The following is a 17,445-nucleotide window of genomic DNA, read 5'->3' as shown; positions in this document are numbered from 1 at the left end:
GAATCACAATGGACCTAATTGGACCATTAACATCTTAGTACTGTACACCATAGAGGTTAGTACATGAGAGATGGAATTTTCTTGAATGTGTCATACTTTTCCTTATATTATCCTTCATATATTTAAGCACATTTGAGTACTTTTATGGATTGCTTGATCATTATGACAGTATTTGTGTACTTCAACTACTTCACTACCAGCAGGCTACATAGCAATGGAAGCTACATAAATTAATGATGAGTAATAATGCACCATGGGCCTGAAGCCCTCACCCTGTCTAATAGTAATCTTATGTCCTAACCATGATGCATCTTGTGGAAATTTGAAAGGTTTTTTTTGCCATGCAGCATTATGGAGAATGGAATAGTAATGTTCTGTATGTATAAAGAAAAATCCATCCATCCCTAGTTTGAATTTTTTAAACCTACACAATATTTGAAATATACTATACTACCAGCGGGGGGAAAAAAAACACACTTCAGACTCGACAAACTATTTCCTTTATTAGAAAGAAATCCTTTGAGGAACAAGCCCTCAAAGAACTCTAAAAGTTATGATGTTACATGCCATATATACAGTTCTATACATAAAAGTGCAATGTCACAATGGGTAAGCTGTTTATTATTCTTTCATTCATATAACTTCTTTTTTTGAAAATGGCATCATTATTTAGTCATTCATCTTCCTCCCGCACTGCACTTGCTCAAAACACAGGGTCTGAAATGAGAATGCAACCGTACAGAATATGTCTGAAGTTCCTCTAAAACATTTTTCAAAGGCACTTTCACAAGTACTGTACATACTACAGATGTACATAGACACCACAGAGTAGCTAACAGCCTACAGACAGGGCATAACTGACTCCTACTGCTTATGATGTTACATAGTGACAACAGCACACATTTTTACAACTGGCTTCATAGGTAGGACACCTGTATCTCTGGATACTTTTTTTTTTCTACATCATTTGTTCTAAATTTTAATAATTTCTAACAAGGAAAAAAAAAACTCAAACAAAATTTTAAAAATGAATACAAAAATAATAAAATGGTTAGTAATTCAGAATTCAAATCATATTAACTTTTGATAATTATACACAAAATGAAATATCTGTCAAGTGGAAAGATATAGTGTAAACCTGCTGTTAGAGAGCATTGCAAACTTAAACCAAATTATTTGTGTTATTATGCTATGGCTGCTAGCCAAACACTCCCATGACATGCACCCAGTTCTGCTATTTCTACAGTATAAGGGGGTACTTCAAAAAAAAAGACACCTAAGGGTGGTGCAGTCACACAGGTGGAACTCTGGCACATACAGCATTATGGGGCTATTTCGTTTTAGCCGGCCCAGACGCATATGAGCTGAACGCGTGAGTGTTCCTCTCATTCCACATGTGCCGTTCTCTGCCACATGTGTCCGGCTGGCGCTGCCACTCATCAATCACTCAGGAGGGGTTTTCATCATCCACAAATAAAGAGAAATTCCACAGAGAAAGCCTCGACATCAGCGCAGAGCAAATGGAAGAATTCAACTCTCAATACCGACATTATCACCCCAAACATAAAAAACAGACCAGAGAGACTCAAGCAAGCTACTGTTTTCCCAAATAAGTTGAATCGTGACTTTAGAGATGTAGAGATCTTGAGGAGGAGGAGCATAAGAAGCGAAGGTGAACACATTAGGAGGCTTTTACATTAACAGTCATCAGGTCCATGGCTACGGGCAGCACTCCCACAGGGCGCTGCCATGAGTCTATACACATCAGTCACTATGAAGAATGCCTGCATCATATATGGAGGGGAGACACTGCAGTCGACATCCATGCTTTAACGTGTACAGTCATGTCTTTGGGCAGATAAAGCCAAGCAAGGGCGTAAAAGAAGCTGTGGCATGTGCTCCATACCCTATAACGTCATATGTGTTGTATACAGGTAGGAGATGATTTGTCGTAATAGCTTTTAAGTACAAACCACTTTCACGCTGCTCTCCATAGGTTACACAGATAAGTTATTATTGATGCAGTAATTCAAGAATGCATCGAAATGTTCACAGAATGTTCACGATGGAGAGGTTTTGTTTTTTTTACATAGTGGTTTTATCCAATAGTCTTGTTTAATTCCAGGCAATATGGAAATAGTTATGTGCTAAAATAAATTTGAGTGAAACCAGCACATAGGCGATCTTTGTACATTTCTGAGATACAACCTACAGTATGCTTGGCTGTAGAAAGATGTCGAGTATACAGACCAATGAAAAAGCATACTGGTATCAATACTGTTCGTTTTTCGACCCTTAGTACCCTTAGTTGCCTTTTGTTACGGGCTCTTTAGCCCCTTTTTCAGTCCGACCTTCAAACCATTCCTGTCCCGGTAGTCACAGCACCTTTACAATGGCAATTTAAACATTTGAATCAGTTACATCTGAAAGTCAGTAAGGCCTTTGAGTCAGTGCACCGAACCTTCAAAAGCCTTACTAGATTTACTGTAGGCAAGAGCTTAAAATACATATTTAATTCTATTTCTATGTGTGAGAACGCCACTCTGGCTACACTGACAAAAACTACAGTTCCCATCAAGCTCCTCTTCAGGTTCAGTGGTAAACAGAGGAGCTACTTGCACTGTTTTATTTTTTCAAAGTCCCATAGTTGTCTGATGGCTGTAAACTACCAGTGTAAAATATCTAAAACCTTGAAGGAAGCCTTTGTGATTTGTTGTTTACATTTATATTTAAAAAAAAAAAAAAAAAAAAAAGGACATACATTAGATAATATTAATCTAGGCATAGCAACATATTACTGTATAATCCATACAAGTTGTTATTTAGACAGAAGATTTGTCCATCTGAAATAATCAGTCCAGTATGTCCGTCTGTCCTGTGACTCCTACACCAGTCTCTCAGACCATCAGAATGCCCCTCGGATCTCATGTTTAACTTCAAGACACCACAACAACACACACACACCCGTCTCGCAAAGCAATCAGCTACCATTGTACTCAAAATGAGTCTTTTTCTGTCCAGGTAATGTATGTTACACTTTCTTAGATATTGTTATTGTTATTACAACAACCACTTATTGACATTGCTAGCATGTTGCTACAGTCCTGGAATCCCCTCAGCCCCTATTTCCACTGAAGTTTATTATTGACAATTTAGCTGATATTCAATCTACGGTTCCTGTCCCAGAGTTTACATGGTGCAGGACTTATCCAGAGGGTCCTGAGGAGATGGAGCGGGAGGCTGCGCGGCCTGGCTGGTCTTGGGCAGGACCATGGGCTTGGGCCTCAGGGCCGGCGGTTTGAGCTGCACCCCCATGCGAGGCGCTACCACAGGCTTGAAGGTGCTCATAGTGTCGCTGGAAGAGCTGGTGCTGCGGCGGATGGGTGGCTCAGTGTTGGCGGTGGACCTCAGCATGACGTTGTGGATGGGGCTGAGAGACTCGCTGGAGCTGGCCGGGGTGGGACCCCCGCCGCTACTGCCAGAGGTCTGCCGCTGCTCCAGGGTGTCCAGCACCACGTCCGGGGCGTGCTTGGCCGAGCTCTGCCTCTCCAGCTCACGCAGCTCGTTCAGAGCCGTGTTCATTGTCTCTTCTATGTCCTGCAGGCGGCAGAGAGAGAGAGAGAGAGGGTGTGTGAGAGAGAGAGAGAGAGAGAGAGAGGGTATATGAAAAGAAGATAATGAGAGTTAGACGGATAGAGGGAGGGAGAGAGAGAGAGAGAGAGGGGTTGAAAGTGGGAGAGGATTGGAAGATAAGAAACAACAGGAGGAGATATGGAAAGAGAAGCAGCGAGAGAGGGAAGAAGGTAGAGTAGGGTAACAAAAGAAATGCATAAAAAGAAGAGATGTTAAGAGGAACACAATGACAGAATTCCAGGAAAACATCCAGCATGCATCATACATGCAGAGAGTGAGCAGCGAGTATTGCTTTGTACTGCCGTCCCACCCTGGGCATGCTAATGACTTTGGATAGCGAAGGAGATGCAGAGATGACGAGATATGTTCATCTGAGCATCCTCCGGGTTGGCAGACAGACAGCCAGCACAGTTAAGTGTCCTCTCTGTGACCTCAGCTTTCTAATTAAGGCTCTATACAAGCGGCGTTGACGGCTGTACTATCCATACGCATGTGACTGCAGTCAAATTAGAGCCGTCACATTCCTGTCAGCTCTGATGTAGTAATTGGGGTCTACTCTAACACAAATTATTACCAGTCAGACATTGATGTACTTTGTAATGGCTTTCTATTTTCTGACAAAACAGCACCGAGGTCTTTGCATGCTGACAAGCAAGACTATATATACACTGCAGCTTGATATGAGTCTCAGTGTCAAGCTACGCCCCCCGCTGTCTGCCTGTGAAGCTAGTTTTTTTGGAGCAGATTTAGCACAGACACAGTAGCAGCCAGAGGTAGCAGAAGACAGGGACTGACTATGTTTTTACAGGGCGGGGCAGGGCTGTGATGGTGGAGGGAGCTGCGGTCGGGGCGCCGCTCGTCCCGCGCTGACCTGTGCGATGGTCTCCGGGTCCAGGGGCTTGCCGCCGTGGTGGTGGTGGTGGCCGTCAGAAAAGCCCGTGTACTGGCCCGAGGAGGTGGAGCGGCGGATCGGGGGGCTCTCCATCTTCTTCAGGGACTCGTGGCGGCTGATGTTGGTCAGGCTGCCGTGGCCCGTGCGGCGCCGGCGTTCGGGGCTGTCCATGGGCATGTGGTTGCGGTTCCGCAGCATGTCTCGCGGGCTGAAGTGGCCCAGAACCGGGGAGCCCATCTCCGGGGTGCCTCCGTGGCCTCCGTGACCTCCGTGACCCTGCTGGGAGGGATGCACCATACAGTGGACATCGCTAGGGCGGGCGGGGGGCCGGCGTGACGGAGGGTCGGATCTTTTCCTGTGCCTGCTGGGGTAGAAGCACGGGGCAGAAGAGGGAAAAACAGACATGGAAATCAGGTTTATTCATGGAATTACAGTTATCATATCATCGCTGTCGGGTGAAAACCTTGAATCCAAATCCAAATATACCCAAATATCAACTTCTCAGCAATTGAGGAAAAAACAGCCTTGTTTTCCAATTGACCACCATGCGTTTTGAGTTTATTTGGGTTTCATAAGCCCAATGAGTGAAATGAGAATGGCACTTAGTATCAGGAGAACCAGCCCAAGGAGGTGAGATCCAACATGGCAGCGACCGCCAGTCAGTGAAAACAACAACTTTGCTAGTAGAAAATGTTCTTTATTTTTTTACTAATAATGCAAGTCTAATCAATACATAGTCACAACTCAGTCTTTGTAACATACACGGAGGGAAATAGCATAAGCTATTACTTGGGCTTGGGCTTATTACATAAGCCCAAGGAGTTGTGGAATTTTCTCAACCCATAGAAGACCATGTAATCCTTCAACACAAGTTAAACCATGAAAATCACCAAAATTGCTGTTACGAGGATTTGCCACATACAGTAAATCCTCACCAAATATCTGCCACTATGGGAAAAACAATCATGAGTATTGCGAGACCCCTCCATGTCATGGTAGAGTTCAGGTCTGAAGCCCTAATGCCGGTGCTGAAGAGCTCCAACAAGCTTGTTTGGAGAGCAGGTACAGCGGAGCCTGGCTGTCAGCCAGATGTAAGAGGCCTGTGGTTCCTCAGAGCACCAAAACAGGCTCCCTGGGAGAAGCTACAGCTGGCTCAGCAGTACCACTGTCCTCTATCTGAACCTGGCCCAGCACACCCCCATACACCTAATCTGAGACACACACACACCTCATTTGAAACACAGAGAAATGGATGAGCATGTATGCACATACACACACATTCCCTCATACACACACACACACACACTCATATGGTGTTGCTCCACAGTAACTATTACTCCCTTGAAGCAGTTCTATTCCTCCATAATGGGCCAATGGAGCAGCGCATCACCCTCACTATGGCTCTAATAGGCTCTGCTCTGCATATTTATGACCGCCGGCACTACTGTAGCTGGAGACAGCCAGAGTCTGCGCTGTAATGTCTAATCAAAACCGCTATCATCACCATCGGATGGCTGGGGAGGATACTTGATTGTTTGCAAGGAAATTAATTAATTAATAACTGATATTGTTACTTGATATTCATTACACAACATCTCAGAAACACAGATGACTGTATCTTCTAAAAGTGTTAAAAATATCCCGATATATTTTACTATCATGCCCGCAATCACTTTTTCATAGTCAAATTTTCCCAAAGGTAGATATCTCATCTATCAACCAAACTATTAATTTAATAATACTTTAAATCTGCTACATAGATGTTAGATTCCTAAGTATCTTGATTAGTCTTCTGTCTACATGATTTGTTCTTTGTGGCGATAAACTGTCAGTCGGTTACTCATCCTTTAAGGCAAGTGGCTTCACTCGCCAGCTTACGTCTGCTTAATGAACACGGTCTCAGCCATTATCATTAAGAGATATGGGGAGCTTCATAATCATGCTAAACACAGAGCCATAATGAGTGTGGATATGAAGGACCACAAGGGTCTTGGAGAGTCTTACTGCAGCTCTTCACACAAAACAATGCATCACAGTACACAAAGTGTGCGTCAGCATCTCCCCAAATGTCATTTCACCAAACAACAAACAGACTCTGCAACTAACTGCTAATCTACATGCTTATATTGTAAATGTATATACAAGATTTCCCTGTGCATAACAAACTTGTTGACAGCACTGACAGTGGATATTAACTGACTGGAAAATAAAGACTTCACCAGACTCAGCGGTGGAGCGGCGCAGGCTGATGTGCCTGGTGAGAGAAAATGAGACTGAGACAGATTTTTTTTTTTTTTTTCTGACTGCAGAGAGAAACCTGGAAAGGTAAACAACTGCAGGAACCACGGATGGCCTGCAGGGGGAGCGGTCTACATTCACAACACCAGGCCCCTCTGGGACCGAGCTCAGCAAAGACAACAACAGGCAGCTTCGCACGCTGCTGTATGAGCCGTCACCCTATTGACAGCTCACCCCTTGTTTATCTGCGGGGGTCTTGGCTAATCATAATGTAAATCATAAGACATTCCATGAGTTCCTCTCCCTCAAAACAGAAGACTGCAGTTTTTAACTGATACGATCCCATCAGCGTTCATCCACTCCACTAAAAATGTTAGGCATCTGCATAATGAGCAGCCTGATAATTGCATTAGATGAAATGTATGCAGTTTTAATAAGATCATCACTTTGTTAGTGGCTCTGTGTGGCTGCTTTTATGTTGTTTACCAAAGCTTGTTATCATCATGACACCGAACTCTACTGGACACACCAGGGGTCTGTTTGGTGAGTGCACTGTTGATTAAGAACACCGGGAGAGGGAAATATCTAAATAAAGCTTTGGATATAAATGATTCAGCACTTCTGAGGATTCGTCGGAATAGAACAGTAGACAGAGAAAGGGGAGGAGACGGGAGAGATGGTCCCAACTGTACAGAAACACAGGGAGAGAGGGGCAGGGGAGAACCTGCTACCAGAGCCAGGGGGAGGAGTGACAGGTAGACAGTGTTGCGTAGACTGGCTAAGGGAGTTTGAGGGATTTCATTAAGACTGATTTGAGAGAGATTCCTCATTCAGGTATTCGTCACCCGAAGCATGGAAGACACGCATGCAGGATACCTGCAGTGCTGTAAATACGGCTCCTTGTGGTACGACTCATCAACATTTCAACAGGGAAGCAGAGGGCGAGTGAGCACGCTTCTCAATAAAACAGTATCTATTCTTGTGTTTTGGCGAGAGCTAGTAGCAGACGTTTCAAGGTCGCTTACTCCACCACAAGAAATGAGAATGCAGCAATGAATAGAGGAGCAGCAGACAAAATACTGGCACGCCACCAGCAGACTACACACTCTCTGCCAAAAAGATTGAGGTGTGATTGAACGTGTGCGTGTCTGCTTTGTGTGGGCCTTTTCTCTGCGTGCATGTGCGTGTGTGTGTGTGTGTGTTCCGGCGTGACCTGTTCATGACTAAGCACCACTATAGAAATCGCCATTTAATATACTTTTACAACATGATGCTGCCTTGATAACCATCTGTGGAAGGAACAGTCTGTTCACTGGGAACAAATTAGAGTGGGAGAGGTTTATTCCTCCAGTGGCTATCAGGCTGAGAGAGGTGAGCTAAGGATATGACAGGAGCAGGCAGCAGATATAACAGTGGGGATTATGGAGCATATGATTCTTTCCTGGCTCTTTTCTTTATCTCTATTCATATAACAGGTGGTGCCGGGTCCATTCATCACTGATATGCTATTAAACAGATTTCTGTGTGAGTTATCACATTGAAGAAAATGTCTTAAGAATTATTTTCAGCAACATACATTATCTTAGTCTATGTCCCCCATCACACTGAAGAGAGAATTTCTTCTTTGAAATGTAAATGAGATTTTTTGAGTGCGTGAGTTAGTGTGTTTAGGTGTGTGCATGTATTCATGCCCACATGCATACACACATCTGCGGCACTGTAGATTGAATCTCTGCCTGGCAGACAGGCAGCGAGGATGTAAGTGTGTTATTGGATTGGCCGTCTCTCATTAGCTACAGCTCGTCCAGTGAGGAGTCAAGGTGTGTGCTGGTCATACATGGGTCACTATGGTGTGAGGAGGATTGGCACTAATCAACACTGTAGGAGGCTTGTTAACTCAGAAAACTCTGTGTGGTTCAGTGTTTGTGTGTGCAGTAATACATCCTAAAGGCCCATCATTACAATTTAGTCATGAGTCACAAGTTATTATAAGTTATTATAAGCTCTGTTATTGCTGTGACGTTTTTGCACTGCACTTCCCAGAGATCACTTCACAGTTTCAATCAGTTTTGCCAGTAATGCAATGTCTTTCTGTTAATGAAGTTTGAGTTTCTGCAGGAGAGTAGCCAAATGGACATTTCTGTATATGAAAATGCCACGATTATTAATTAAAGGACATTACAGAAACTGTTGGGTGTGACCGGAGAAGCATTACTGGTCCAGTCCCATATGCTGCAGTTATTCAGCAGTTTGGAAAGCTACCTGGTGATGTAGGCCTCAGAGATCCTGGTGTCAGTGGGCGAGCCGATGTCTTTGCCCGAGCATTTATCATCGCCAGCATGGCCGCTGCTGGCCTCGCTGTCCGCTTTCTGACTCAGAGTGTCTGAGAAGTTGTCATCTCTGGAACACAAAGAGAGAGAGGGAGAGAGAGAGAGAGAGAGAGAGAGAGAGAAAGAGAAGAGAGAGAGAGAGAGAAGGAAGAAACGGGCAAATCAGTCAATCTGTCATTTTCGCACCATTTCTCAGATGACAGCTTTTGATATCAGAGTTTCCTGTGGTGTCAGCAGCTCTCCTCTCTCCCAAGGTCCAGAGAGACAGATGAGTCATATTCCTCAGCCTCTCAGTATTCTAGTGCTGCATTGTGGCGGTGACACACAAACACAAACACACACACACACACACACACACACACACACACACACACTAGCCAGCTGTATGAGTTTCAGAGAGGTGCGTGACTGGGCACTGGGTACAGTTAGTGCCTGTCAGGTGGCAGTAATCAGAGCTGCTAAGCTGAATTGCTGCCTCTGATGATGTGTATTAGCAGATATAAAACACAGGCAGAGACAGAGCGGGGACAAGCACATTCACAGAGCAGAGGCACTAAAAAATATTTACAGACACATAGGCAAAGGCAGACACGAAAGTCTGGACGCCCCCAATAGCCAAGTCTTGAGAACAGACATCCTGTCTGACAGACAGTGCTGAAGTGGACTCTCAGATATCTCTCTGCATGTTTTATTCCAGGCTCTTTAATGGGACAAGTGAGGATCAAAATGCTGTCTGCTCCGCACTCTGCCTGTGTCCTCTCACACTCCTCAGTCTCCTCTGCTTAAGTACAGAGCGGGACGTCGCTACGCCAGGGGACAACCCGCTCCTGTACAGCTGTAAATTCCCCTGCTCTTTCATTAACTAAGAAAACACCCCATCAGCAGTGTCCCTCCTGGTGAATTATTGATAGAGGCACTGACGGGACGGCAGCATACGTCACGCAGGGGGAAGAGGAGAAGAAGGAGACGGAGGAGGGGGAGGGCATTCTGAACGAGCGTTTTCCCGGCCAGCTACTAAACGATGGGAGCGATTCTGTTCCCGTTCCTAATGAGACAGTAAATCCACTCCATTAGGCGCCAACAGTTGCCAGGCGGTTGCCAGGGCGGAGCGCGTGTCTCCGAGGGCCGAGAGCGGCAGACGGTGACAGAAGGGCTGGTTAAGGACTACGGAGATGGAGAACGCTCCGCAGCAGAGAGGGGACAACAGCGGAGGGCGGGACGAACGAGGCTGAAGGCCCTCTACACATGACCCTGCAGTCAACTGGGTGGGCCAAGGCCTCTGATGGAGGAATGTCAACAAGGACAAGTGTGTTGATTAACCCATAGGGATAACACAAGGAGAGATGGAAGATTTTAACCTCAACTCTGAGGCTCTAAGTGGAGTTTGTGCTACTTTATGCAGCCTGAGGGGAATCTAGTTATCAACTGGGGGAAGAGACAGCAACATTTCCTCGCTGTACCACCTGTATGAGTTGATGAAATTTATTCTGGCAAAAAAAACAAAAAACGTTAAATAATAATACTATATTTTTTATTGGAATTTCATTTACTTTCACATTAAAGACCACATTAAATGGCATCTTTACTTCCTGGATTTGATGCATTTCCTGTTGAAACAGGATGTTGGGGCGGGACATAATGCAGTGAGGGATCATTCAAAAGTCTAAACCAATGGAATCAGGGAGAGAAAGGCAATTTTATTTGATGGGAGGGGTGTGGAACCATTAGAAAAATCTGATGGTTTTATTGGTTAGAAATTTATATTTACACCTACTGGTGTAGCATGAGGTCACCATGAAAGATACTCTGCTTTCCAGGAATTAAAAGCAATGGGAGTTCATTTCATGGGGACTTTAATAATTCCACTTCCATCAACTTGATGCTGAATGACATATTCCTGAATTACTCAATCATGTATTAAATTACGCTCATAAAAAATAAAACACTCACATGTCTTGCACCACGATATACTGGTGTGGCACCAGGCCGTCGATGCCGTTGTGCCGTCCCTCCCACCAGTCCTCGGACGCCCGCTGGTACAGCAGCAGGGAGGCGCCCTTCTTGAAGGACAACTCACGGGACGAGCGCCCGACGTAGTCAAACTTGGCAATGGCTTCAATGGGTTCACCCTCTGTCAACAGAGACGGGGATTAGACTGGCAGGTAGGTCAGAGAAAAGGATATCAAATAAAGACGACTATTATCGCATGCGCACATATTTCCACTTCTGATACAAATGGTACAGTATTATAATATGAAATAAAATCGGATCTTATAACTAGGGATGGGACAATATACTTCACCTCACAATACAATGCGATACACATTTTTGTATTGCGATATATTGAATTTCGATATATTGTCCCATCCCTACACTTATGATACAACCTTATGAAGATGCATATATTATAGTGATATGATTTTCCTGGAATGCTTGGCTACGGTGCACTATGCAAGAGTCTAGTAGTGGGTCTAGTATTGGCACATTGGTGTGTGTGCATGCTCACGTGTGAGTGTTTATGCACATGGTGGACAAGCGTGCATGTGCATGAGAGAAGGTGCCAGTTGGTTATTTTAGTTGTAGTCAATAGTAACCCAGCTCCACAACAGGAGGCCAGGGCCACAACAGGCCCTCGGGGGCTTCATCAGGGATAAATATAGAACCTGGTGAGAGTAGATCTATATGACTCAGGGGCTTGTCAGCCACTGCATGGATCACTGGACAGGCTTGATGTCTGCTCAATAACTGTACACTTCAACTAGACCTCTGTATCACTGGGAAAGACCAGCAAAAGTTAGGACAGAAAATACTAGTAGTACTAGTAGTGCATTGAGCAGTAAATGTGATAAATGTTTTCTTTTTTTTTTTACTCATTCTCTCTTATCAAAGTCCATTATTTTTCATTTTTAATCAGTGAACATCAGTCTTATGTCAGTGTCAATCTGGAAAAAAAAGATGTGCGGTTTCTACCAGAGCGACATGAGACTCTCCTATTCAAAAAGGTACCAGCCAAATCTCCAAACCAATATGTATGCACAAGAGCAACACCGGGTCTAAAAATAGCTTCTTTATTCCTCCCTCCCTCCTACCTCTGCCCTCCTCCCATCTCACTTTCCCACCCCAGGATCCTATTAAGTCAGACAGGGGGTCCCTGGACAGACACAGCCTTTCCCTGCCGCCCCTCCCTGACAGAGGGTCTCTATCTATAATAGTAGGGAACGAGGCAAACGGCTGAAGCCTGCACAGACTGTGAAAAAGCCATCATGATATATCTTTCGCGGGAGCTGGAAAGTAATTCCCAGATGAGCAGAAAAAGCCACGTGAGAGAGGAAAGACGGCGGTGATTCGGAGCCGAGCATGTGCGCGCATTCCGCTCTCTTCATTTCTCCTCGTATCCTCTTCTTCATCTCCTTCTTGCTCTTTCTCTCATATCTCCATGCCCCACTCTTACCCTATAGCTTTTTTATTCTATTTACCCTATCTATTTTTTATTCTATTTTTATCTCTTTTTTTTTTCCCGACCCTTCACTTGCCACCCTCCCTGCTTCACTGGGCTATCAGGACTGACGAGCTGGATATGACACGGCTCCAATGAGATGTGACAGCAGGAATTTACTGTCTGAATTAATTGGGCCGCACTCCAGCAGACAGTCTGTTAATAAAGTTGACGGCACCATGATCGATACAGGAAATTTCTCTCCTTCCCTTCCCGGCCTTTCATCTTCATCTCTTCTCTTCCTCTCTCTCTTTTCTCCATCTCTTTCTCTCACTTTAATCTGTTTGTCTGTCTGTCTGTCTATCCATCTGTCTTCTTCTTCTTCCTCTCTACAAAAGCTCATCCAAGGTCTTCACCAAAGGCAGACTCTAACACTACTGTGGCGCCGCACTGGCCGAAGGCAGCAGACTATGAACTCAAATCTCAGTGTGGTAAAGGATTCCCCCTGTCATGTTGTGCAATTATAAAAAGAGAAACGCATCAGACCCAAGCGCCCGAGTTGCACACTCACACTGCGTCAGAAACACTGAACCGGAGAGAGTGGAGAGGGCTACAGTGTAAGAGCCGCACATTGCGAGATGTCTCACACAGTCCAGTGAAGCGGTCTGGGTATGAGTGTCGCTCCACATCCATGCTCATGCATATCAATAGGGGAGTGCAAGCCTGCCGTGAGATACAGCTACGATCAATAATATGGGAGAAGATATAAAACCCCTGCTCTCTTTCTCCGTCTCTCCCTTGCTCTCTCCTTCCCACCCTTTTCTCCTCCAGACAAACATTAATCTTAGGCCCTGCTTAGCCTCGTCTTGCTGTACCTGCCACAGAGCAGGAGGCACCGGACTGGACTTGGAGAGATGAGGGTGGGGTGAAGGCACATAACCCCCCCCGGACAGTAAGATACACTGCCCTTAACATGTGCAATCCAATGCCTGCCAGGGTCTGTAACAACAAGGACATACCGCTGCAAAGTGATATATAATCAATGTGCCAGTTAGTTCACCTCTGACCTTGCAGCGTATTTACCAGCAGATGGGATATCAATGTATCGACAGCGAACGAGAAGTGCCACTCTAAAAACAGATACTCTGTCTCCCGTCATGACAGCCGGGGTACATGAGACTGTCATGTATGTCAGCACGCAACAGAGTTATGTTTAGGGTCCAACAACTATATATAGCTGAATAAAACAAGTACTGTAGAATCTGAAATTGCTTTGAGTTATAGAAACGACAACATCTGAAAAATCGAAAGTCATTCAAACTATCGTCCTCTTCATTTTTGCCCATAAACTCACACACACACACACACACACACACACACACACCATTGCCTCCCCACCAACACCTGATAAAAGCAACAACCAAATAGCTTGGCTTCCTGCATGTGGCTATATGTGTGTAAATCTGGTCCAGTCCAGATCATCCATCAGAGCTAATGGGCTCTAACACACTGCAGGGGGCCTGAGCCGACGAGACGAGGGAATTTCCGGACAGCTACTTAGACCAACACGTGGAATGACTTACTCCTCTCTCCCTCTCCCTCTATCGCTTTCTCACTTTGCCCTGACAAAAGAGGGCAAACACATTTTAGGGAATGGAGAAGAGAGGAGAGAACAAAACATACATATTTCAGTCTGTACCGCAGAGATGGATGATATACTGTCTGCTTTAACAATAGCTAACAAAAAAGTAAAAACATCAAAACCTAATTGAATCGGAATAGCAACATAATAGCCGAATCATTACAGACTTGAGTTTAGAACTAGGAACTGAACGGGAGAAGCGGTTCGCTTTTGTGTCTTAAATCCAAATGAGATCATGGGAATTTAAAAATAACTGATGACAATAGCCTGACCACAGCTAAAGACTCCACAGGGAGGGACTCGGTCAGTCCATGTGGGAGATTTCTGAAAGGAAACCATGGTAGCATGGGATGGGTTGGAAAACATCTTCATCTTCCATTAATTACTCTGGGAGTTGATCGCTGCCATCTGTGCTTTAGAATGGGAAACCTGACATACAGAAGTTTCCCCATCTAATCAGATGTCCCCTTCAGTTACAGAGGACAGGCCAATAATGAGTTTGATTTGGAAGTAGAGTGATTAACAGCAGATGTAATGAGGAATAGATCACCCGCATTTCCATTGTGGCGCTCTTGAATAAATTCTGTCTGAGGCAACTGATGATGAATGATGGCGGGGAGGAAAAAAGTCCCGGGAAAAAACCAATATGTTTGGATGTGAAAGGACTCAGCGATTTAGACTGTTATCACCATGGAAACAGGTCTAGGGGAGTCAGACACTCTTACTAAGGTAGGACATGAAGGCTTGGGTGGCTCAACTTGAGACCCACTGTTTCTGCCCACGCTGTCTGGATTTGATCGGGTCACCGTCGCAAACATTTATCACGTTATAATGAACTGTAACTTTTATCCTTTGTTTTCTGCCAGCTCTAGATGTTAACCAGCAACACCTGATCCCAATTGAGCTTCTGGTTTCAACTAACTCAGTCACTGTTTGATTTGGACCAGACCAACTGGTATCCGTTGGTCTCAAACAAAGGACCATATGTAAGATCAGACAACTCGTATTCTTCCCACCATGTCTGAGAGAAGTCGATGGTGTCCTGCAGTGTCTACGTGTGTCTGGTGGTTTTGGAGGTTTGTTTCGTGCTATTTCTCTTGGACACATGGCAATGTAGTTAAAAGCAGACACAATACAGACAGGATAATCTTTGGGGAGCTATTATAACCTGACTGTTATTGACACAAACTCCAGCAAAGACATAAAAAGAAATCTAAAAATTACTTGAGGTAATTGGGCAAGAATTTAAGGAAATTTCAGGAGGACTCTTTTTGAATATTTGACCCATGGCTGTGACCCTAAGAAAATAACATTCCTCTCCCAAGGAGTTCCAACTGGTGGAGACCACCATGGAATTTGTGTAAGGGGGATGTGGAGGTGTCCCACGGCCCCAAGGGAGAAGCAGAACCATTAGAATATGAATGGCTGTCCACCTCTCTGAACCCGGTCCCCTTGCCCTTCAAGGTTACTTCATTTAACGGGCTGAAAGGCAGGATTAGCCATCCCCGGCTGCTGGGAGCAGGGTTTAACCCTCGCAACACCACAGACACCGGGGGAAAGTCTTAATCTGGAAGCAGCATATGGAGGTGAGAGTACAGCATCTTATTTTACATGTGTGCTGTGGTGATTTTTGTTGATGTGGCATTGAATGAATGGTGCTGTTTTATGGCATGTCTAACAAAAATAGTTTGGCAGGGGAAAAAAGGCCAAAAAAGTATTTTCTGTGTGTGTGTGTGTGTGTGTGTGTGTGTTGGTAGTCACTCACCATCCTCGCTGGTGTGAGTCTCTGTCCCTCCCTCATTATCCACCTCCTCCAGGGCTCCATGCTCACTGTAGGGGCTCTCACTGTGGAGGAGAACAGGCAAACCATCAGGGTCACAGTCAAGTCAGGGGTCAAAGGTCAGAGGTCAGTTTGAAAACAGACAAAGGGCCTGAATTGTATTCCTCTTAAACCATTTTCCCCCACTCTATTTGCTTCAACTCCTGGGCGATTCTAACAAGTTCAGAGAAATGTCATCTCCTAATTTGGTTTGCAACATACGACTCTCACTCAAACTTCAATGCCCAAATCTCAGACCAGTGAAGGCGGGCGCTACAGGACGTTCAAACAGAGGTCACTATCAGTATTCTGTGAGAGTGTGAAGCTTAGATCCTCTGTCTGCGATTGGTCCTCGACGGAAATGGTCTCCCTCTGGCACCCTGCTGAGAGGGACTGGCAGTAATGCCACTCACATCTCCACAGATTACCCCAGCCGGGAACTTAATGTCCCCCGTCTCCCCGCCCCCTGCCCCCCTCCCCATGCTAACATGCCACCAGCCGCCTCCTCTTCTCCAAGGAAGGGAGGGAGCCAAGACAACAAATCTCCCCAGGGCCTGATGTGCCGTGCCGGGGGACACGGCCGTGCTGTGATGGGTGATTAGCTCTAGCCAGAGATAAATCCCTGTCAGCCCGTGGTGGTGTGGGGGACACAGACATAGACTGAGAGAAATGGAGCGAGAGAGAGCGAGAGAGAGAGAGAGAGAGAGAGAGAGACAGACATGAGGGAATGATAAGCCCTGCTTACAGATGTGGACCTGGCAGAGAGCTTCAGGTTTGATCGGTTTTACACAGGATGGAGCTACAGTATGTGCTGCAATTCACCTAATCATCCGCTCCTTGCAAGTGACCCCTTTCCTTTCTGTTTCATCTTACCGTGATCATGGTAATTACAGTGATTGTTTCAGCCTGTCTCACCCAGCAAGGAGTCCACCATGTAAAGTCAGTGCTGAAACATGCTCTGCCTTGTCATATTCTTCGGCCGAAGACAGCTAATTGGTTAGTGTAATTACTTGCATCGACTCCACTAACATACTACTGACACAGCTGCAGCGTTAAGCTCAGTCTCACTGCACACATACCTGCGCATTGAGTGTGTCCCTAATGAAGCAGCTTTGGCCGAGTGCCTTCGTTCCATTCACTGTAAAAAGTGGAATGAGAAAACCACCACCATCTGTCTAACTGTCAAACCTTACATCTCACTCTGCACATCTGTGCAGCTCCAGGAAGTGACCTCATCAGAATGTTTCCCATCTCGACTTTCACTCCCGGATGACCTTTGACCTGACCCCCGAGACACCATGGTTTTTCATAGGGCAGCAGGGTGGGCTAGTGGTTCGAGAGAACCATGTGTCTTCCTTTGAGCAAGACACTGAACTAGGCCTGTGGCGATATGTAAATTTCATAGTACGATTTATCTTGATCAAAGTTATCTCGATATACAATATTATCTTGATA

The 17,445-nt window shown here is 45.2% G+C and overlaps 1 protein-coding gene across 4 annotated transcripts in view; it reads right to left on the bottom strand.

Moving 5' to 3' along the window:
• Positions 1-484: 484 nt before the first annotated feature.
• srgap1a (SLIT-ROBO Rho GTPase activating protein 1a) overlaps positions 485-17,445 on the bottom strand; it is a 56,037-nt gene continuing 39,076 nt past the window's right edge. For 2 of the 4 annotated variants that reach the window (XM_078282944.1, XM_078282945.1), the window contains exons 17-21: positions 15,937-16,016; positions 11,044-11,224; positions 9,026-9,163; positions 4,505-4,889; positions 485-3,597 (exon numbers count right to left, since the gene is read on the bottom strand). In XM_078282944.1, coding sequence (XP_078139070.1) covers positions 3,190-3,597; positions 4,505-4,889; positions 9,026-9,163; positions 11,044-11,224; positions 15,937-16,016 — 1,192 coding nt within the window. In that variant the 3' untranslated portion in view covers positions 485-3,189. Of the gene's footprint in view, positions 3,598-4,428; positions 4,890-9,025; positions 9,164-11,043; positions 11,225-15,936; positions 16,017-17,445 lie in introns of all 4 variants that reach the window. The other 2 variants (XM_078282942.1, XM_078282943.1) reach the window with 2 other exon arrangements.

This window comes from Centroberyx gerrardi, chromosome 4 (genome assembly GCF_048128805.1).
Source record: "Centroberyx gerrardi isolate f3 chromosome 4, fCenGer3.hap1.cur.20231027, whole genome shotgun sequence".
NCBI lineage: Eukaryota > Metazoa > Chordata > Actinopteri > Beryciformes > Berycidae > Centroberyx > Centroberyx gerrardi.
This window is presented reverse-complemented; position numbering and strand designations above follow the sequence as displayed.